General features: G+C 69.9%; 2 protein-coding genes across 10 annotated transcripts in view; one reads left to right on the forward strand and one right to left on the reverse strand.

Annotated features, from left to right (window-relative positions):
* CACNA1A (calcium voltage-gated channel subunit alpha1 A) overlaps positions 1-18,969 on the forward strand; it is a 32,908-nt gene extending 13,939 nt beyond the window's left edge. For 5 of the 9 annotated variants that reach the window (XM_054808036.1, XM_054808034.1, XM_054808038.1 and 2 more), the window contains 28 exons: positions 127-488; positions 712-853; positions 965-1,094; positions 1,482-1,541; positions 1,614-1,720; positions 3,113-3,212; positions 3,304-3,464; positions 3,536-3,676; positions 3,760-3,961; positions 4,071-4,235; positions 4,509-4,619; positions 5,288-5,371; positions 5,453-5,569; positions 5,717-5,782; positions 5,873-5,973; positions 6,444-6,594; positions 6,680-6,807; positions 8,307-8,403; positions 9,896-10,001; positions 10,486-10,593; positions 10,667-10,767; positions 11,098-11,201; positions 11,287-11,425; positions 11,712-11,822; positions 12,756-12,791; positions 14,470-14,665; positions 15,236-15,486; positions 18,100-18,969. In XM_054808036.1, the coding sequence (XP_054664011.1) occupies positions 127-488; positions 712-853; positions 965-1,094; positions 1,482-1,541; positions 1,614-1,720; positions 3,113-3,212; positions 3,304-3,464; positions 3,536-3,676; positions 3,760-3,961; positions 4,071-4,235; positions 4,509-4,619; positions 5,288-5,371; positions 5,453-5,569; positions 5,717-5,782; positions 5,873-5,973; positions 6,444-6,594; positions 6,680-6,807; positions 8,307-8,403; positions 9,896-10,001; positions 10,486-10,593; positions 10,667-10,767; positions 11,098-11,201; positions 11,287-11,425; positions 11,712-11,822; positions 12,756-12,791; positions 14,470-14,665; positions 15,236-15,486; positions 18,100-18,564 (4,042 nt within the window). In that variant the 3' untranslated portion in view covers positions 18,565-18,969. Of the gene's footprint in view, positions 1-126; positions 489-711; positions 854-964; positions 1,095-1,481; positions 1,542-1,613; positions 1,721-3,112; positions 3,213-3,303; positions 3,465-3,535; positions 3,677-3,759; positions 3,962-4,070; positions 4,236-4,508; positions 4,620-5,287; positions 5,372-5,452; positions 5,570-5,716; positions 5,783-5,872; positions 5,974-6,443; positions 6,595-6,679; positions 6,808-7,685; positions 7,783-8,306; positions 8,404-9,895; positions 10,002-10,485; positions 10,594-10,666; positions 10,768-11,097; positions 11,202-11,286; positions 11,426-11,711; positions 11,823-12,755; positions 12,792-14,469; positions 14,666-15,235; positions 15,487-18,099 lie in introns of all 9 variants that reach the window. The other 4 variants (XM_054808035.1, XM_054808040.1, XM_054808039.1 and 1 more) reach the window with 4 other exon arrangements.
* A 1,077-nt stretch (positions 18,970-20,046) lies between these two features.
* Positions 20,047-21,361, reverse strand: IER2 (immediate early response 2). Its single transcript, XM_054807877.1, has one exon. It carries the CDS (start codon positions 21,156-21,158, stop codon positions 20,349-20,351), a length of 810 nt encoding a protein of 269 aa, XP_054663852.1. The 5' UTR covers positions 21,159-21,361; the 3' UTR covers positions 20,047-20,348.
* Between the last annotated feature and the right edge of the window lie 18 nt (positions 21,362-21,379).

Below are 21,379 nucleotides of genomic sequence, written 5' to 3' on the forward strand. Positions count from 1 at the left end.
TCCCGGGGTGGGGGGGGACCCGAATCCCCGCTGGCATTTGCGGCTCAGCACCCGCCCTGGGAGCTGTGCCGGGGGTGCTGGGGGGTCCCCTCTGAGCCCCCTCCGCCTCCCCCTCGCCCCCCCCAGGGAGAACCAGGCCCCCGGGGTGCCGGTGGGCCCCACGCTCTCCACCACCCGCCCCATCCAGCAGGACGTGGGGCGCCGGGAGCCCCCCGTGGCGGAGGACATCGACAACATGAAGAACAACAAGCTGGCCACCGCCGAGCCCCCCGCGCCCCCTCCCATGGGCAACCACACCTCCTGCCCCCCCAGCGGGGCTCCCCCCCGCCGACCCCCCGCCACCCCTAACCCCCCCCCCGAAAACAACCTGGTGGTCACCAACCCCGGCACCCACAACAACCCGGCCAAGGTGGGGGGGAAGCCGGAGCACACGGCCGTGGACATCCCACCCCCCCTCCCGCCGCCCGCCACCAACGCCCTGGTCCAAGGTAGGGGGGACCCCCTGGGGTCTGGGGGGGGTCCAGGGGGGGTTTGGGGGGGGGTCCAGGGGGGTTTGGAGGGTCCAGGGGGGGTCCAGGGGAGTCTGGGGGGATCCAGGGAGCTCTAAGGGGTTCAGGAGGGTCTGGGGGGGTCTAGGGGGGTCCAGGGGGCTCTGGGGGGTCCAGGGGGGTTTGGGGGGTGCAGGGGGCCGTGATGCCACCGCTCCTGCAGTGAACAGGAACGCCAACCCCGAGCCGCTGCCCCGCAAGGAGGAGGAGGAGGAGAAGAAGGAGGAAGGCGACGGGCAGGAGGAGAACGGCCCCAAGCCCATGGTGCCCTACAGCTCCATGTTCATCCTCTCCACCACCAACCCGTGAGCGCCGGGGCGGGGGGGCAAGGGGGGGGTCTGGGGGTGTCCCTCGCCCCCCATACACACCCCCCCCACCCCGTCCCGTTCCTGCCCGCTCCCCCCCCCCCCCCCCAGGTTTCGCCGGCTGTGCCACTACATCGTCAACCTGCGGTACTTCGAGATGTGCATCCTCATGGTCATTGCCATGAGCAGCATCGCCCTGGCCGCCGAGGACCCCGTGCAGCCCAATGCCCCCCGCAACAACGTGAGCACCCCCCGTCCCCGTCCCCTTCCCACCCCCCCACAGCTGGGCAAACGGGGACCCCCCCGCACCCCAGGCACTGTCGGGGGGGTGGCGGCGCTGAGCTCCGTCCTCACAGAGCTGCTTTGGGGCGGGGGGGGGGGGGGTGTACCCCCAAAACATCACCTGGGGTTGTGCCAAAATGGGGGTGTCCCCCCCCCTTGTCCTGCCTCTGACACCCTGCCCATGGCCTCAGGGTGCAGGGGGGACCCACAGCCATGGGGGGGGGGGGGTGGTCCTGGGGTGTCACAGGGGTCCCAGGGTGCTGGGGGGGCCCAGGGTGCCAGGAGGATTCCTGGGGTGCTGGGGGGGGGTCTCCCTCACCCCACTGCCTCCCACCCCCCCCCCCAGGTCTTGCGCTACTTTGACTACGTCTTCACGGGCGTCTTCACCTTCGAGATGGTGATCAAGGTGAGCGGGGGGGGGGGGTCCGCAGGGCGGGGGGCCCCCCCGACCCCCCCTCACCCCCCCTTCCCCCTGCAGATGGTGGATTTGGGGCTGGTGCTTCACCAAGGTGCCTATTTCCGGGACCTGTGGAACATCCTGGACTTCATCGTGGTCAGCGGGGCGCTGGTGGCCTTCGCCTTCACGTGAGTGTCCCCCGCCTCGGGGACACGGGTGGGTTTCGCCTCTCCCAGTGCCTCCCAGTGCTTCCCAGTACCTCCCAGCGGGGCCGTTCCCAGCCCCGCCGGGGTCCGTCCCGCCGCCCGCCGCGTCCGCTCCCCGGCTGTCCGCGCTCCGCTGTGTCGCTTGACGTCCGTCCTCGGCCGCTTGCCACCGCGCTGTGTTGTCCTGTCACCGTCCCGGTGTCCCCGCGTCCCGGCAGCGCCGCCCCCGGTGTCCCCAGGCAGGATCGGGCCCCGGTGCCTGTGGGGCCGAACAGCCCAGAGCAAACCCTAAATAAAGCTGATGAATCCCCCTAGTAAAGCATGAGTAGCCTCTTAGTAAGGGATGAGGAGTCTCCTAGGAAAGGACGAGTGTCCCCCGAGTGACTGAGCATCCCCTGAGTAAAGGGTGAGCATCCGAGTGATTGAGCATCCTTAAATCAAAGGGTGAGCATCCCTCAAGTAAAGGGTGAGAATCCACTGAGTAACTGAGCAGCCTTAAAGTAAAGGGCGAGCATCCTCTGCATGACCGAGCATCCCCCAAATAAAGGGAGAGCATCCCCTGCGTGACTGAGCATTCTTAAAGCAAAGGGTGAGCATCCCCTGAGTAAAGAGTGAGCATCGCCCAAGTAATTGAGCATCCCCAGAAAAAGGGTGAGCGTCCCCTGAGTGACTGAGCATCCCCCAAGTAAAGGATGAGCATCCCTAAAAAAAAAAGATGAGCATCCCTTGAGTAAATGGTGAGCATCCCCCAAGTAAAGGATGAGCATCCCCCAAGTAACTGAGCCTCCCTAAAAAAAAAAAAAAAAGATGAGCATCCCCTGAGTGATTGAGCAGCCCCCGAGTAACTGAGCATCCCCCCAAGTAAAGGGTGAGTAAACCCGGAGCAGACCCTGAGGACCTCCCGGGATGCCGGGATTTCGGCCGGGGGGGTGCGGGCGCGGGGCGGGGGCCGGGCTCTCACCGTGCCTTGTCTCTCCCCTTCCTCTGCCACCGGCCGCAGGAGCAGCTCACGGTAAAGTCTTTCTGCCTTCGTCTCCCGCCTGTCTCCGTCCTCGTGCTCTCCTCGTGCTCATGGTCGCGCCTCGCTCCTCCCCACACGCCCCTTTCCGCATCCCCCCCCCCCCAAAAAAAAAAGCAGCCTCAGGGATGGGGCAATGGGAAACCTGGTTCTCCCTGGTGTGTGATGAGCGCGGGGGGGTCTCAGCCCGGAGCACCCCCTCCGTGCCGAGCAGCCTCTGTCTGTTTGGCCGGGGAGGGGACCGGCACCGCTGGGGAGAGGAGGGGACCGGAGCGCCCGCGGTCCTGCCGGGGGGGCCCCGAGCTGCCGCACCAGGGGCCCCACGTCTCCCCGTCATCATCCCGTCCCCCCCGCAGAGGCAGCAGCAAGGGGAAGGACATCAACACCATCAAGTCCCTCCGTGTCCTCCGCGTCCTCCGGCCCCTGAAGACCATCAAGAGGCTGCCCAAGCTCAAGGTGGGCGAGGAGGAGGATGGGGAGGGGGTGTCGGGGGGGGGGGTGTGTCCCAGCTGGTGCCAACCCCCCCCTCCCCGGTCCCCGTCCCCAGGCCGTCTTCGACTGCGTGGTGAACTCCCTGAAGAACGTCCTCAACATCCTCATCGTCTACATGCTCTTCATGTTCATCTTCGCCGTGGTGGCCGTCCAGCTCTTCAAGGGCAAGTTCTTCTACTGCACCGACGAGTCCAAGGAGTTCGAGAAGGACTGCAGGTACGACCTGGCCTGGTGGGGGTCCACCCCCCCCCCCTCGTCCCCGTCCCACCGCCCCCCTCCCCTCCCAGGGGGGAGTACCTGGTCTACGAGAAGGACAACGAGGTGAAGGCGCAGAAGCGGGAGTGGAAGAAATACGAGTTTCACTACGACAACGTCCTCTGGGCTCTGCTCACCCTCTTCACCGTCTCCACCGGCGAGGGATGGCCGCAGTAAGGATGCGGGGCCGGAGGGAGGGATGCGGGGCTGGGGACACCGGGACCCCCACCCCGTCCCTGCCCTCGTCCCGCCGCAGGGTCCTCAAGCACTCGGTGGATGCCACCTACGAGAACCAGGGGCCGAGCCCCGGCTACCGCATGGAGATGTCCATCTTCTACGTGGTCTACTTCGTGGTCTTCCCCTTCTTCTTCGTCAACATCTTCGTGGCCTTGATCATCATCACCTTCCAGGAGCAGGGGGACAAGATGATGGAGGAGTACAGCCTGGAGAAGAACGAGGTGCCACCTCCGGACCCCCCCGCCTCGCCCCGACACCTTTTGGGGATCCCCCCTCGGCCGGGCAGGGGGTTGGTGACGCCCACCCTCTCCCTCCTCCTCCTCCTCGCAGCGAGCCTGCATCGACTTTGCCATCAGCGCCAAGCCCCTGACGCGGCACATGCCGCAGAACCGGCAGAGCTTCCAGTACCGCATGTGGCAGTTCGTGGTGTCGCCGCCCTTCGAGTACACCATCATGGCCATGATCGCCCTCAACACCATCGTCCTCATGATGAAGGTCAGCGGGGAGGGGCCTGGGGTCCTGGGGAGCCCCGCGGGGTTTGTCCCATCCCTGGGACCCATGCGTGTCCCCTCGGGCGGTCCCTCGGGGTTTGTCCTTCTCCCCTGGGAATTTTCCCTGTCCCCCTGGATCCGCCCTACCCCTGGGTCCATCCTGTCCCCCCCGACCTGTCCCCGTCCCCCTGGATCCATCCTGCCCCCCGAGATGCACCCCTGTCCCCCCGGGAGCTGTCCCTGTCCCTGTCCCCATCCTCCCACTGTCCCCCCCCAGTTCTACGATGCCTCGGACGCCTACGAGAACGTGCTGAAGATGTTCAACAACGTCTTCACCTCCCTCTTCTCCCTCGAGTGTCTCCTGAAGATCATGGCCTTCGGCGTGCTGGTACGTGCCGCCGTGCGCCGGAGACCTCAGGGGACCGGTGCCACACGTCTGGCTCCGGAGCATCCTGCACCACGCTGGCAGGATCCTGGGATCTGGTGCAGGGTACCTGTGGGATCTGGTGCAGGGTACCCGTGGGATCTGGTGCATTGGTATCTGTGGGATCCGGTGCAGGGTACCCGTGGGATCCGGTGCAGGGTATCTGTGGGATCCGGTGCATTGGTAACAGTGGGATCCGGTGCAGGGTATCTGTGGGATCCGGTGCATTGGTAACAGTGGGATCCGGTCATTGGTACCCGTGGGATCTGGTGCATTGGTACCCGTGGGATCCGGTGCAGGGTATCTGTGGGATCCGGTGCATTGGTACCCGTGGGATCCGGTCATTGGTACCCGTGGGATCTGGTGCATTGGTACCCGTGGGATCCGGTGCAGGGTACCCGTGAGATCTGGTGCATTGGTAACAGTGGGATCCGGTGCAGGGTACCCGTGGGATCCGGTCATTGGTACCCGTGGGATCTGGTGCAGGGTACCCGTGGGATCTGGTGCAGGGTACCCATGGGATCTGGTGCAGGGTACCCGTGAGATCTGGTGCACAGGTACCTGCAGGCTCCGGGGAGCCGGCACGCCGGCAGCACCGCTGCCCCGCACCCCTTGTCCCCTTCCCTTCGCAGAATTACTTCCGTGACGCCTGGAACATCTTCGACTTTGTCACGGTCCTGGGCAGCATCACGGACATCCTGGTGACGGAGTTCGGGGTAGGTGGGAGCCGCCGTGGCCCCCGCGACCCCGGGGCCGGGCCCCGCTCACCCCCGCTCACCCCTCGTGTCCCCCCCCAGAACAATTTCATCAACCTCAGCTTCCTGCGGCTCTTCCGGGCGGCACGGCTCATCAAGCTGCTGCGCCAGGGCTACACCATCCGCATCCTGCTCTGGACCTTCGTCCAGTCCTTCAAGGTGCCGCCCGACGCTCCCCCCCCACCCCAAAAACCTGTGTCTCCCCCCGGCCGCCCCCCCCCCCCCACTCCGGGGCTGGCAGCCCAACCCGTGCCGATGGCCGCATCCAGCCCCGGCATGGCGTGACCAGCCCCGCTCTGCGCCCAGGCTCTGCCCTACGTCTGCCTGCTCATCGCCATGCTCTTCTTCATCTACGCCATCATCGGGATGCAGGTGAGAGCCCCCGGCCCCCCCCCCCCCAGCCCCCCTTGGCCCCTCGCCCCGGCCCCCCGCACCCCCTAACCCATCATCCCCCCCCTCCAGGTCTTTGGCAACATTGGCATCGAGGAGGAGGATGATGAGTCGGCCATCACCCAGCACAACAACTTCCGCACCTTCTTCCAGGCCCTCATGCTCCTCTTCCGGTGAGTCCCCCCGGCACGGTCCCGGTGCCACCCAGGTACCCAGTGCCGTACTGGGGGCTGTGTGTCCCCCGGCACAGTCCCAGTGCCACCCAGGTACCCAGTGCCGTACTGGGGTGTGTGTCCCCCCCCGGCACGGTCCCGGTGCCACCCAGGTACCCAGTGCCGTACTGGGGGGTGTGTCCCCCCCCCCCAGCGTGGTCCCAGTGCCACCCAGGTACCCAGTGCCGTACTGGGGTGTGTGTCCCCCCCCGGCACGGTCCCGGTGCCACCCAGGTACCCAGTGCCGTACTGGGGGGTGTGTCCCCCGGCACGGTCCCATCACCACCCAGGTACCCAGTGCCGTACTGGTGTGTGTCCCCCGGCACGGTCCCATCACCACCCAGGTACCCAGTGCCGTACTGGGGGGTGTCCCCCCAACCCGTCCCCGGCCGGGGTGACCCAGCGGTGTCCCCCCCCCCGCTCTGCCGCAGGAGCGCCACGGGGGAGGCCTGGCACGAGATCATGCTGTCCTGCCTCAGCGGCAAACCCTGCGACCAGAACTCGGGCATCAAGGAGGACGAGTGCGGCAACGAATTCGCCTACTTCTACTTCGTCTCCTTCATCTTCCTCTGCTCCTTCCTGGTGAGCCCCGGGGGATGCAGGGAGGGACACACACACCCCGGGCCCCCCCTCCGTACCCCGACACCCCCCTCCCGCATCCCCCCAGATGCTGAACCTCTTCGTCGCCGTCATCATGGACAACTTCGAGTACCTGACGCGCGACTCCTCCATCCTGGGCCCCCACCACCTGGACGAGTACGTCCGCGTCTGGGCTGAGTACGACCCCGCCGCCTGGTAAGGACCCCCCCGGGGCTGGGGGGGGGGGCGGCAAGAGGGGCAAGGTGGGGGGCACCCCAAATGCCGGGGTCCCCTCTCAGCGCCAGGACGCAGCAGCTCCCGGGGGCTTGGCTGGCCGGACCGTCGTGTGTCCCCCCCCCGAGCCATGCAGCAGGGTGCGGGGGGGGCACAGCAGGTGCCCAAGAGCCCCCCTGAGTCCTCTGGGGCCAGCGGCCCCGGTGTCCCCCCGGCGAGGTGTCTCCCGGGGCTCTGGTGTCCCCCCCCCGACCCGAGGGGGTGTCCCCCAGGTCTGCTGTCCCCACACAGCCACGGGGGGGCCCGGCCCCCCCAGCGTGGTGCCGATTAACCTGTCCTCTCTCGATTGTAGGTGCTCGGCCGCCGGATTTCTCCCTCTTGCCCCCGCCCCGGCCCCCAGCCCCCAGTGCTGTGCAAAGGGCCTCGGCCGGACGGGGGGGGTCCCTGGGGGTCCTGGAGGGTCCCCACCATGTCCCGGGTGTGTGGGGGGGTGTCTCTGCTGTGTCCCAGCGTCCCCCCCCCCGTGATGCCCTGGGGGCTTCCCGGCTGCTCTCGGGGTGCCCCGTGACGCTCCGGTCCTTGGTGCCCTATACTGGGCTGGACTGGTCCATACTGGGATCAGCAGGGACAGAGCTGGACGGGGGGGGGCTCCGACTCCCCCCCCCACACACCCCCCCCCCCCCCAATCGCAGCCAAGCGGCAGCAAACCCAGCTCAGCACGGAGGGGTTTTCCCCCCCCCCCAGCCCCGTTCTCTCCCCGGGGATCCGTGCCTCAGTTTCCCCCCCTGGGGGCCATCGCCGCGTCCGCGGTCGCGCGCGTCTCCGGCGTCCGCACTAACCCCCGTGTATTCTTCTTGCAGTGGCCGCATTCATTATAAGGATATGTACAGTTTATTACGCGTAATATCTCCCCCATTGGGCTTAGGCAAGAAATGCCCTCATAGGGTTGCTTGCAAGGTTTGACTTACACTAAAAACCTGCTGAGCATCAGCGGAATGAATGTTGCTTATGGATTCTCGGATATATATATGATATCTATATATATATATATACACAGACACGTCCCGCACCCCGCCCCGGGGCCGGCCCCAGCCCCCGGCGCGCCGCATGGCGCCCCCCCCCCCCCCCCGTGCCCCCCGTGCCCCCCGTCCCTGCCCAGCTCTGCTTGCTGAGCCCCGCGGCCGCCCCCCCCACCCCCCCCAGCCCCGGCCGGCGCGGCCGGACCCCCCCTTCTCCCCAGCGCCGCGGGGCTGCATGGGCACCATCGCCTTCCTCCCCTCCTCCTCCTCCTCCTCCTCCGCGGGACCCCAGGCTGCGGCCGGCCGGGTTTAAACCTATTTTTTTTTTTTTCCCCCCCTTATTGGTTTTTTTTTTTTATTATTATGATTTTTTTTTTTTTTCTCCGCGTCTCTGTCTCTCTCGCCTCTTTTTTGTCCTTTTTCTGTCCGATGTCTCTTCCTTCTTGTTCTCTCCGCTCCCAGGGGCCGGCTGACTTTCATGGACATGTATGAAATGCTGAGACATATGTCCCCGCCCCTGGGTTTAGGCAAGAAATGCCCACCCCGTGTTGCTTATAAGGTAGAATAACTCTTCCCACCAGAGCGAAGCCCCCCCAAAGCCGTGCCGGTTCCCAGCAGCGGCACCGACTCAGCCCGGCCGATGCGTCTCGGCCTCTTTTTTTTTTTTTTTTTTTTGGGTTTTTTTTTTGGTTTTTGGTTTGGTTTTTTTTTTGGTTTTTGGTTTTGTTTTTGGTTTTGTTTTTATTGTTTTTCCTCCTCCTGCGGCGAGCCCTGACCGACGCGGCGGCCGTCGGCCCCGCTGAGCCTCCGCGCGTCCCCCCCAGGACGGGCTGGGTAAGATCCGCCGCCCGAGGAGCGTGAGCCCCCCGCCACCTCCCTGCCCACCGCGGGCTGGAGGCTGGGGGCCAGACCCCGGGAGCCCCTATTGGGGACCCCCCCATGGAGCTTGGTCAGCCCCCCCCCCCCCCCCCCCAGCCCCTATTTGGGGTCCCCCTGTGGGGTTTGACCAGCCCCCCCTCCCCCCAAAGCCCCTCTTTGGGGTCCCCCATGGGGCACAGCCAGCCCCCCCCCCCCCCATATCGGGGCTCCCCTGTAGGGCTGCCTTGCCCAGAGCAGCCCGTTTTTAGGGACCCCCCCATGGGGTTCACCCTGCCCAACAAGAGGAGCCCCCCCAGGGGCTCACCCTCACCCCCCTCTCCCCCCGCCCCCCCATCCCTGCAGCCTCCCCCCGTCCCCCCATCCCACCTCCGCCCGCCGCCTCCTCTCCTGGCAGTGAGTCCCCCGGCCCCCCCGGCTGCTGCACGCCCCCCCCCCCCCCCCCCCAGCCGTGGGGGCTACGGATGCTCGGGAGCTGCATCGTGGGGCACGGAGGGACCCGGGCATCGCATGGGGAACCCGCGTCTCCATGCCTCAGTTTCCCTATCGGCATTGCTCGTGCTCTTACCCTGCTGCACCCCCAAATCCTCCTCCCCCCCCACACACACGGGGCTGCATGGGGGGAGGGGGGGGGGAGGGTGTCCCTGCCCTTTTCGGGGGGGGACCTTCAACCACCTGCTTGGCACTGGGAGCTGGGGAGGGCGCGGGGCACCGTGGGGCTGAGGCCTGGCAAACTCATCGCTCCCCCCCATCTCCACCCCCAGCCCAGGCACGTCTCCCTGGTGTCCCCCCCCCCCCCCAAGGATGCCGGTTTGCACCCAGAGAAGCCCCCGGCTGCCCCCCACCCCCGGAGCGGAGCCGGGAACGAGTCGGCCCCCTCCCTGCTGCATGCGCTGCCCGTTGCATGCGCTGCCCACCCGGACGCCGGGGTCCCGCTTGGCCGTGCCGTGCCCCCCCCCCCCACCCCGGGCGTCTCGCGGGGGTCTGGGGACCGCGGCCTGGGGAGAAGGCGGGGGGCCGGGTGGGCTCGGGGAGGGCGGCGTGGCGCGTGCCTCAGTTTCCCCGGCGGTTGCGGGGGTGGCCCCTGCCTTCTCGCCAGCCCCCGGGCGCAGCGGGTGGGGGGGGACCACGGCTGACGCCCCCCCCCCCCCGCCTCGCTTTGCTCGGCCCCGCAGCGGCTGCTCCGCATGGACCTGCCGGTGGCCGACGACAACACGGTGCACTTCAACTCCACGCTCATGGCCCTGATCCGCACGGCCCTCGACATCAAAATCGCCAAAGGCAAGGGGGGGGGACACGGGGGGGGGGGTGTCCTCGATGGGATGGGGACTCTGGGGGCATGGCAGCCTTTTGGGGGCGGGGGGGGGGGGCAGGACAGGGATGCTGAGGGGTTGGGTACCACGTCGCTGGGGACCGGGATGCTGGAGGGATGGGGATGGGGACTCGTGGGGTACGGGGATGCTGGAGACTTGGGGGAATGTGTCCCAAGACCCTGGGGGGGGGGAATGGGGCCATGGGGCCGGGGTCCCTTGGGTGACAAGGACAGGGATGGGGTCCCAAGGGTGGAGGGAGCCCAGGGATGGAGGTCCCTGGGGAGTGGGGGACAGGGGGGACATCAGGGGCCAGGGGGTCCAAGGGGGACAGGGTCCATGGGGCGGTGGCGGGGCAGAGGCATCCCTGGGGGGCACAGGGATGTCCCCAAGGGGTAGGGGAGGGGGTGGCGGGGGTCCCCGAGGGGACGGGGCGCTCAGCCCTCTCTCCGCAGGGGGAGCCGACAAGCAGCAGATGGACGCGGAGCTCCGCAAGGAGATGATCGCCATCTGGCCCAACCTCTCCCCCAAAAACCTGGACCTGCTCGTCACCCCCCACAAGTGTAAGGGACCGTCCCCATCCCCATCCCAGTCCCCATCCCCGTCCCCGTCCCCGCTCACCCTCTGCGCCCACAGCCACCGACCTGACGGTGGGGAAGATCTACGCCGCGATGATGATCATGGAGTACTACCGGCAGAGCAAAGCCAAGAAGCTGCAGGCCATGCGGGAGGAGCAGGTGGGGCCGGCACGAGCACCCCACACCCGTCCCCTCCCCGCGGCCCCCCCAGGGTCCCAGCCCAGCCCCAGCCCCCCTCCTCTGCCCCCTCCCGCACCCCCAGCCCTGTCCCCGTGCCCAAGCACCCCTCCGATGTCCCCATCCCCAAGTGTCCCGGCTCCATCCCATCCCCACGTCCCCATCCCAGCCCCGTCCCCTTCCCAAATCCCTCCCATGTCCCCATCCCCGACTGCCCAAGCTCCGTCCCCTCCCTGTGTCCCCACATCCCAGCCCCGTGTCGTGTCGTCCCCCCCCCGTGCCGCGTCCCCAGCCGCTCTCGTGTCCCCGCAGAACCGGACGCCGTTGATGTTCCAGCGCATGGAGCCGCCGTCCCCGACGCAGGAGGGGACCCCGGGGCCGGACGCAGCGCCCACGGCCGAGCCGGGCACGGGGCTGTAAGTGCCGTGGGTCCCATCCTGCCCCTGCGCGGCACGGGGTAGCCGGGAGGGGGCTGAGCTGCCTGTTCCCCCCCCCCCCCAGGACCGCGCGTGAGGGGGGCCTGAAGGAGAGTCAGTCCTGGGTCACCCAGCGCGCACAGGAGATGTTCCAGAAAACGGGGACCTGGAGCCCCGAGCGGGGACACCCCGAGGACGTCCCCAACAGCCGCCCCAACTCCCAGGTGAGGGGCTGCGCCACCCCAGGGTCCCCCGAACCCCAGCTGGCCCCATGTGCCTCCAGCCCCCGTGTCCCCAGGGGTCCCCTGAGCCCCATCTCCCTCCTCTCCATCCATCCCCCATGTCCCCAAGGGTCCCCACTCCATGTCCCCCGGTGCCTGCCCCCCCCCCCCAAACTGCATGGCACCCCGCTATGCCTGGCAGGGGGGGGATGTCCCTGCTTTCAGTGCCCCCTGTTTCCCCCCCCCCCCGTGCCTCAGTTTCCCCCGCTGACATCGCCGTCCCCCGCAGCTGGTGGAGATGCGCGAGATGGCGAAGGACGGCTACTCCGACAGCGACTACCTGCCCATGGAGGGACACGGCCGTGCCGCCTCCATGCCCCGGCTCCCTGCCGAAAACCAGGTGAGGGGACCCCTTCCGGGGAGCCGCCTGGCACGGCCAGGGCCCCACCGCCCGGCACGGCTGTCCCTGCCCCCCCCGGGGACACTGCAGACGGTGCCCAGGCTCGGCAGCACGACCCCATCGCCCCCCCCCCCCCCCCCGCAGCCCCCTCCCACGCTGCCGGGGCCACTCATGCTTTAATGGGGGGGGGGGGTGGGGTGTGTGGCTTGGGGGGGGGCTGGGACGCCTGGTCTGCGCTGTGGGGGCAGTGTGGGGGTGTCACCCTGCTGATGGCAGGAGCAGCGTCCCATGTGCTGTGTCGTGTGTGTCCCCCCCCCCGCCAAATGGCTGCAGCTGCTGGGCCAGGGGCTTCGGAGGGGGCATGAGCATGGCGGCAGCGGGCAGGGGGCTGGGGAGGAGGAGGGGGGTATGAGGCTGGGGGGGAGAGGTGTCACCTCCCCCCCCGCCCCCCCCCAGTCAAAGCCACGGCCGTGGGGCAACCGGGTGGCCACTGGTCCCCGCGTGGGGCCGATCCTGCATCCGCTCCAGCACAGAGTCAAACCTGGTCCGGCACAGGCACACGTGTGTGTCCCCAACAACAGCAAAGGGACACACACACACACACACACACACACACACACCCCCCACCCTGACAACGTGGATCGGCGTCCTCTGTGCCAACGGGCACCACCGGCTCTGGGGGTGTCACACACACCCCCCCCCAACGCCTGGGGCTGGGGACAGGGACGGGGACAGGGACGCTCTGGCTGCTCTGCTCATTGCTGCTGCTCGCCCGGCCGGTGCTTGGCTCCGGGGTGCGGGGTCACCCTGGCCCCGCTCTGCCCCGACCCCCCCACCCCTGCCACCGGCCCCCCCGCCCCGCTGGCCCCGTGTTTACTCTGGTCTCTCTCTCTCTCCCGGCTCTGCGGGCACCGCCTGGGCTGGCTCTAGCAGAGGAGGAAGGTCCGACCCCGAGGGAATAACCTCAGTGTAGGTACCGCCGGGCCCCGCCAGAGCCCCCCGCTCCGCCTGCTGCTTCCCCGCCCCCCCCCAGCCCCGACCACCCTCTGCCTCCGTCCCTCCCTCCAGCGTTCCCTCCATCCCTCCATCATTGCTCTTATCTTGCTGGTCCCTTCTCCAACCATCTCTGTCCCACCAGCTCCTCGTCTTCATCACTCTCCTTTCACTGCTGCATCCCTGCCTGCATCCCTGCATCCCTCTCTGCATCCCTGCATCCCTCTCTGCATCCCTGCATCCCTCCCTACATCCCTCTCTGCATCCCTCCCTACATCCCTCTCTGCATCCCTGCCTGCATCCCTGCATCCCTCTCTGCATCCCTGCATCCCTCCCTACATCCCTCTCTGCATCCCTGCCTGCATCCCTGCCTGCATCCCTGCATCCCTCCCTGCATCCCTCCCTGCATCCCTCCCTGCATCCCTGCCTGCATCCCTGCATCCCTCCCTGCATCCCTGCCTGCATCCCTCCCTGCATCCCTGCCTGCATCCCTCCCTGCATCCCTCCCTGCATCCCTCCCTGCATCCCTCCCTGCATCCCTCCCTGCATCCCTCCCTGCATCCCTCCATCCTTCCACCTCCATCTCCCCACCCGTCCCTCTCTCCAGCCTTTATTCATCCCTCCGTCCTCGGTCCCTCCGTCCTTCCAGCCCTCCCTCCCGTCTCTCCAGGGGCACCTGCTCACCAGTTGCCCTCTGACCCTTCCCAGTCTGTCTGTCCACCCATTCCCAGTCCCCATCCCCAACTCCTTGTCCCCCCCCCCGTGCCCCCTCTTGTCCCTCCCCTCCATGTCCCATCCCCCAGGCCACCCGGACCCTCATTGCCCACGTTCCAGCACCACCATGGCCAGAGAGGAGCAGCGTCCCCATCCTCCTGTCCCCAACCCTGTCCCCCTGTCCGTCCCCCCCCTTCTCCGCCCCCCCCCCCGGTGGCTGGCGAAGCTCAGGGGTCCCCGGCGGCGGCAGCTCAATGGTTAGAGCAGCGGGGGGGGTGGGGGGGTGTCTGTCTGTCTGTCCCACGGGGCTGAGGTGCTGCACCGGAGCGTGTCCGTCCCCAGGGCCGTGGGGACATAGTGACGGGGGGACGTCGTGTCCCTCCCAACCCGGCTTTGGGACCCCCCCCACACGGAGCGCAGCGGGTTGGCCCCCACCGTGGGGACACCGGTCCTGGCTGCCGGAGCAGAGCCTGGATGGCGGGAAGAGGGGAGGGGGGGCCAGGGGATGGAGCCCGGGGCGGGGGGCTCCGAGGGGCCAGGGCAGGATGGGAGGGAGGGGGAGAGGGATGGGGGTGGAGGGAGGCTGGGACAGATGGACGGGTGGGTGGATGGATGGACGGACGGGTGGGCGGGTGGATGGATGAGTGGGGGGGTGGATGGACGGATGGTGAATGGATGGATGGAGGGACAGACGGATGGAGGGACAGACGGATGGATGGAGGGACGGATGGATGGAGAGACAGATGGATGGATGGATGGAGGGACAGACGGATGGATGGATGGAGGGACAGACGGATGGATGGATGAAGAGACACAAATAGGCCAGCACACACAGGTAACTCTGCCCTCGAGCCCCCCCCTCTGCTGCAGGAGCCGCTCCCCCCCCCCCAGCCCCTCCCCGGTCTCCCCCAGACCGTCCCCGCTCTGCTCTCGCCCGCAGACCATCTCGGACGCCAGCCCCATGAAGCGCTCGGCCTCCATGCTGGGCCACCCGCGCGCCCGGGGCATCCGCCTGGACGACTACTCGCTGGAGCGCGTCATCCCCGAGGACGGCCAGCGGCACCACCAGCGCCGGCGGGAACGGAGCCACCGCGCCTCCGAGCGCTCCCTCAGCCGCTACACCGACGTGGACACAGGTGGGACCCCGCGGTGTCCCCCCGCCATCCCCTGCGCCACGTCGCGTCTCCCTCCTGGGTGTCCCGTGGGTCACAGCATCTCCTCCCACCCCCGGCGTCCCCCAGGCCACCACCTCTTCTCCTGCACCCCACGTCCCCTGGGTCACCCCATCTCCACTGGGTTCCATCTCCTGCACCCCACATCCCCTGGGTCACCCCATCTCCACCGGGTCCCCATCTCCTGCACCCCACGTCCCCTGGGTCACCCCATCTCCACCGGGTTCCATCTCCTGCACCCCACATCCCCTGGGTCACCCCATCTCCACCGGGTCCCCATCTCCTGCACCCCACGTCCCCTGGGTCACCCCATCTCCACCGGGTTCCATCTCCTGCACCCCACGTCCCCTGGGTCACCCCATCTCCACCGGGTCCCCATCTCCTGCACCCCACGTCCCCTGGGTCACCCCATCTCCACTGGGTCCCCATCTCCTCCTGCACCTGATGTCCCCCAGATGCCCCATCTCCTCCACCACGTCCCCACCCCGGCTGCCCGCCGTACCACCCCCCCCCATCGCCCCCCATCTCCCGCAGGGCTGGGCACGGACCTCAGCGTCACGACGCAGTCGGGCGACCTCCCGCCCAAGGAGCGGGACCCAGAACGGGGCCGCGCCAAGGACCGCAAACACCGGCACCACCACCACCATCACCACCACCACCATGGCCCCGGGGGGGACAAGGAGCGCTGCCCCCCCGAACGGCACGACTACGGGCGGCCCCGCTCCCGTGACCGACGCTGGTCCCGCTCCCCCAGCGAGGGCCGGGAGCACGCGGCCCCCCGGCAGGTGGGTGCCACCCTCCGCTGCCCACTCCGCCTCTAGTACCACGGGGGGGGCACGGGGACCCCCCCCCCCACCCATGGGGGGGGAAGGGCTGCCTCCCCATCCTGGTGGCCTCTGGCTCGGGGTTCAACCAAAGACACCCCACCCCCCCACCCCCCCACCCCATTCCCGGGACGCCCCCCACCCACCAGTGCTGGCCAGGCTGCTGGGGGCATTGGGACACCCCACCCCCCCCCCCCCAAAGTCCACGGCTGCTTGGGGGGGTGTGTGGGGGCCCCCTCCCCCCCCAGTCTATACTGGTGGCATCCAGGATCCCAGTTACACCAGCAGAGCCCTCCCAGTACCCCACCTTGGGGGTCCAGCCACCCCAGGAGGAGCAGCACCCAGAGGGAGGGTGATGGGGGGGGGACACACACAACACACGAGGCCACCCCTCGGCGGGGGGGGGGGGGGGGAATCTGGGGGTGCAAAGGGGGGGGTGGTGGTCGGCCGCGGCGACGCTTCGACCCCTCCAGATGCCCCCCACCCCCTTTCCGCTCTCGGCCCCCCCCCCAATCCCTGCCCGCACAGAGCCACCTCGCTTGGCCCCCCCAGTGCCCCCAGCTGCTTGTGGGGGGGGGCCTGCCTTGATTCACCTCTCTGTTTCCCCATCGCTGTGCTTTGGCTGCGCTGTCACGGCGAGGGGTGGCCCAGGTAAGCGGTTCGGGGCCCCCCACCGTCTGCTCCGGCCCCCCCAGGCTCCGGCGACCCCCCCGGCCACGCTGGAAAGTTTGGAACAAAGCTGCCCCCCCCACCCTGACCCCCACCCACGCACCCCCGGCGAGGGGCACCAGACCCGGCTGGTCCCTGCGTGGGGACGTGGCCCCAACAGGAGCCTCTTTGCTGCCCGGGCTGTTTTGGGGGGACACCCTCCACCCCACCGCACGCCCCAATCTCCAGCCCCACTGCACCCCCTTAGCTGGGCCAGGAGCAAGACCACAGAGCTCCCCCCCAGCCCAGAGCTGGGGTGCAGGGAACCCCCCCCCCCCCAGCACCCTGCATTGGGGTGCCTGGCCCCACATGCCCAGGGTTGGGGTGCAGAGCCCCCCCCCCCCCCCCCCAGCACCCTGCATTGGGGTGCATGGCTGCACTAACAGCATTGGGGGTCCCAGCCCGGTTTGTGGGCACCCCACGAGTCCGGGGGAAGGGGGGGGCATGGCCCCTACGCTGAGGTTTGGGGGTGCACAGGCCCCCTCCAGCCCTGGGTTGGGGTACACAGCTCTGCCGGGGTGATGGCATTGGGGTACCCAGCCTTGCACCCCGGGATAGGTGTTGGGGTCCTTACCACCTCAGATCGGGGTGCATGAACACACCACCACCCCCACCCCCCCCGATAGGCAGGGGGTGCACAGACCCCCCCCAAAGGCCTGAATTGGGGTGACTGTTCCCTGCACCCTCTGGCCAGGTATTGGGGTGCACTGCCCCCCCCCAGCCCTGGATCCGGGGTCTTTGCAGCATCAGGTCCCCATAGCCCAGGATCGGGGTCCCCACTGGTCCCAGACTGGGGTGCACGGACCCCAAACCCCAAGTCCCTGCAGGTAATGAATTGGGGTTCATGCCCCCCTCCCTGTAACAGATTGGGGGGCATGGCCCCCATCCCGCAGGTCCCAGATTGGGGTGCGCAGTCCCCAAACACCAGGTAACAGTTTGGGGTGCAGGGTCTCCCCCCCCCCCCCCCGGGCCGACTCTTCCAAACTTCTCCAGCCCCCGCCTCTCCCAGCTGAACCCCGACATCCCCCGACCCCCCCCCCCCCCCCCGAGCTTTGGTTTCTTTTGCCTTGCGAGTGGCTTTGGGGGCACCCGGCAGCCCCCCACATCCCTCCCCCTTGGCCCCCTCCCTGCACCCCTGCACCCCCCCTCCCAGCCCGCAGCCGCCTCCGGCCCCCCCTGCCCCCCCCCCGCCTCTTCTCACTTCTCTTCCCCTCTGCTCTCTCGTTTTTCTCCCCGCCCCCCCCGCCCCCGTGTCCTCACTGCTTTTCTCTGCCCCCCCCCCGTGTCTGCATGGCCCGTGGCTGTGACCCCCCCCCCCGTGGCTGTGACCCCCCCCCCCAATACCTCCCTACGTCTCTGCTTGTGTCTGCACACCCCCCCCCGTGTCCGTGTCTCGTGTTGTGTCTGTGTCCACACTCCATGTCCCTTCTCGTGTCCCCCGTGTCCACGCTCCCCCGTGTCCGTGTCTCCCATGTCCATGTGCCCCGTGTCCATGCTCCCCCCATGTCCGTGTCTCCCATGTCCACGCTCCCCCCACCCCCGTGTCTCCCATGTCCGTGTCCCCCGTGTCCATGCTCCCCCCGTGTCCATGTCCCCTGTGTCCACACCCCCCCTTGTCCGTGTCCCCCGTGTCCATGTCCCCCGTGTCCACACTCCCCCCACCCCCGTGTCCCCCATGTCCATGTCCCCCGTGTCCACACTCCCCCCCGTGTCCGTGTCCCCCGTGTCCCCCGTGTCTCCCATGTCCATGTCCCCCGTGTCCACGCTCCCCCCGCCCCCGTGTCCCCCGCCCCCTTCCCCGCGTCCCGCCCCCGCGTGTCCGTGCCCCCCCTCCCCGTGATCCCCGGTGTCTCGGTGTTGCTGTAGGGCAGTAGTTCGGTGAGCGGCAGCCCGGTGCTCTCCACCTCGGGGACCAGCACGCCCCGCCGCGCCCGCCGCCAGCTCCCGCCGACCCCCGCCACGCCGCGGCCGCACGTCTCCTACTCCCCCGCCGCCCGCCGCCCCCCGCCCGCCGCACCGCCCCCCGCCCGCGGGCCCCGCCGCCCGCCGCCGCCCGCCGCCGCCGCCCCCCCCTCGCCCCGCGCCGCCCGTTCCGCCGCCCGCTGGACCGACGCCCCCCGCGGACCCCGCGACCCGGAGCCGCCGCTCGACGGACGCGTCCCCCGGGTCCCCCGACCCGGTGGCGGCGGCGGAGGGGGGGGGGGCCCGGGCCCGTCGCCCCCCCGGCCCGGCCGGCGGCTGCCCAACGGCTACTACCCGGGTCACGGCGCCGGGAAGGGGCGGCCCGGTCTCCGCGACCCCTACAGCGAGACGGACGATGACTGCTGCTAGCGGCGCCTCCGACGACCTATCGCGACAGGGCGCCGTCGCGACCGGCGCCGCGACATATCGCGGCGGGGGGAGTGGACGTCACACACACGCCCCCCCCCGCCCGCTCCCGGGGCTATGGATGAGTTTTATCATCTGGAGGAGCCGCCGCCGTCGCGGGGGGCGGCCCCGGGGACACCCCCCCCCCAAAACTCCCCCCCCAGCCCCGCACGGACGCGGCGCCCCGGGCCGGGAGGAGCCGCCGGGGCGGGAACGGGCCGCGGGGAGCGGGAAGCGGAGCCCGGGGCGGCTCCGGACCGGACAACGACACCGGGCACCGGCACCGCCGGATACCCACCCCACCCCCCCCCCGCTCGAGGCACGGAGGCGGCGGGGCCGGGGCTGCCGCCATTGCATGAACCGAGTTACCGAAACCAGAAATAAAGATTAAAAAGAAAAAAAAAAAAAAAAAAAGAGACACCCCCCCCCCGAAACCCCCAGAACAAACGAAACCATTAAAAAAGAGGAATTTTGGATCGAGCCCTTCTCGCTCCTTCCCGGCATCGGGCCCCGGCGGGGCGGGGGGTGGGGGTGTGGGGGTGGGGGTGTGTCCCGGGACAGCTCGGCCCCCCCTCGGCCCCCCCCAGCCCCTGGGGGACCCTGGCCTGCCCGTGCCCGCCGCCCCCCCCCCCCCACCCCCCCCCGCCGCAGGAACGAGGAAGCGGCGGAGCCAGGAAACGTCGCGGCCCCGCCCGGGGCATCGGGGGACACGGGGGAGGGGGGACACACACGGGGGGAGAACACACACGTGGAAGGGGGGACACGGAGCCCCCCCTCCCCGGAGCCAGCAGCATCCCGGTCCCTGCGCCCCCGGCGGGGACCCCCGGCGGGATCGGGGCAGCCGGTTTGGGCCCGGTGTGGCGGGGGGGACACGGACACACGCACGGGACCGGGCCGGGCGAGCCCACGCAACCACGGCGGGGCCTTGCACCGCCCCCCCCCCCCTCAGCTCAGCCCCGGTGCCGCGGGGATGGGCGGTGGGAGCCCCCGCAAAGCGGGAACCGGGGCCCGCCCCCCCCTCCCCCTGGGGGACCCAGACATCCGGGCCCCCGCCCTTCCCCCCCCCCTCAACCCCCGCGTGGGCAGCACGTGGAGCTTCCCGGAACCGGGAGGGGGGGGGGGGTGGTGTTCCCCCGCGGGGTTGTGTCGTGTCCCCCCCCCCGCGGCAGGTGCCGGATGTCCTCCCCCTCCCCCATATCCTGGCGCCGGGCGTGGGGAGAAACTGAGGCAGGGAGAGGCGGGGGGGTGAGCGGCCCACCCCCCGCGAGACCCCCGTTCCCCAAAAAAGAATGTTTCCCCCCAAAGTTTGGGCCGAGCCTGGGGGCTAAAACCCCCCCGAAACATCAAAGAACCCACCAGCTCCCCCCGAAACCCCTTGGCACCCCAAATTGAGGGGGGGGGGGCACCGAGGTTGGCGTGTCCCCCGGAGGCAGCAGCTGCACAAAACCCACTTTTATTTCATTAACAAAATAATAATTAAAACCGGGGAGAGAGCCGGGGGGGGGGGCTCACAGGGCCAGCCTGGAGCCCCCCCAGCACGACACAACCGCTGACCCAGAGGAGTCCATCACGGCGGCGGGGTCACGGGGAGGGGGGGGCCCACCGGGGGCCCCGAGAGTCCATGTGTCCCGGGGGGGGGTGTCCCCGCGTCGCCCCCGTACCGGTTCCGTCTGTCCCGTGGGGGGGTGGGGTGTCTCCCCGCGTCGCCCCCGTACCGGTTCCGTCTGTCCCGGGGGGGTCTCCGGGGCTCAGCACGCCCCGACGGCGCGGACCAGGAAGCCGAAGGCGGCGGCGGGCGGCCCCGAGCAGCGGCCGGGCGGCCCCGGGACGAGCGGCGGCTCCTCCGCCTCCAACCGCGCCCGTTTGCTCGGTACCGGCACCGTCCCGGGCCCGGAGGAGCCGCTGCTCCGCCGCTTCCGCGCGGCCCGCACCGCCGGGGGGGCTCCGGGGGGCCGGGGGGCGGCGGGGGGCCGCGGCTCAGGCGGCGCCGGTGAGGCGGGGGGAGCGCTCGGGGGGTCCCGGGGACGCGGCAGCCTCGGAGCGCTCGGCGGGTCGCGGTACCGGCTCGGGACGTCCTGGGGGTGGGCCCGGTTCGCGGGGTCCGGGGTGCTGCGGGGGTCCGCGGTCGGTGGGCTCGGGGGGTCCCCCCGGTCCGGGGCGCTGCGGGGGTCCGGGGACGGTCGGCTGAGGGGGTTCCGTCGGTCCGGGGTGCTGCGGGGGTCCCGGCTCGGGGGGTCCCGTCGGTCCGGGGTGCTGCGGGGGTCCCGGCTCGGGGGGCTCGGGGGGTCCCCGGTCAGGACGCTCGGGAGCTCCCCCCGCTCCGGGGTCCGTACGCTCGGCGGGTGCCGGTGCGGATCCCCGGGTGCCGTTCCCGGGGGGGTCCCCGCGGTGGTTCCCGGCTCGGCGGCGGCGGCGCGGGCGGTCAGGTACCGGTGCCGGGCGGCGCGGACGAGCAGCGAGAGCTGGAGGCTCCGGTGGAGGCGGAGGCCGCCGCGCTGCAGCCGGCAGCGGTAAAGCTTCCACACCGACACGGTCAGCAGCCGCTGCGCCTCCTCCATGGCGGCACCGGGAGCGGAGTACGGCGGGGCCGCCCCCGGCGCGGGGCTCTTATACCGGCGCTCTCCGCCCCCCCCGGGCCAGCCCCGGTCCGCCCCCTCCTACCCCCCCTCCTGCGCCGCATCCGGCCCTGGGGCGGCTCGGCCGGGCTCGGCGGCGCCGGGGGGCGGAAATGGCGGGAGGGGGGGCGGGGGGGGGGGAACGGGGCGGGGAGCGCTGCCGG

The sequence above is a fragment of the Grus americana genome, chromosome 33 (genome assembly GCF_028858705.1).
Source record: "Grus americana isolate bGruAme1 chromosome 33, bGruAme1.mat, whole genome shotgun sequence".
In the NCBI taxonomy this organism is placed as follows: domain Eukaryota; kingdom Metazoa; phylum Chordata; class Aves; order Gruiformes; family Gruidae; genus Grus; species Grus americana.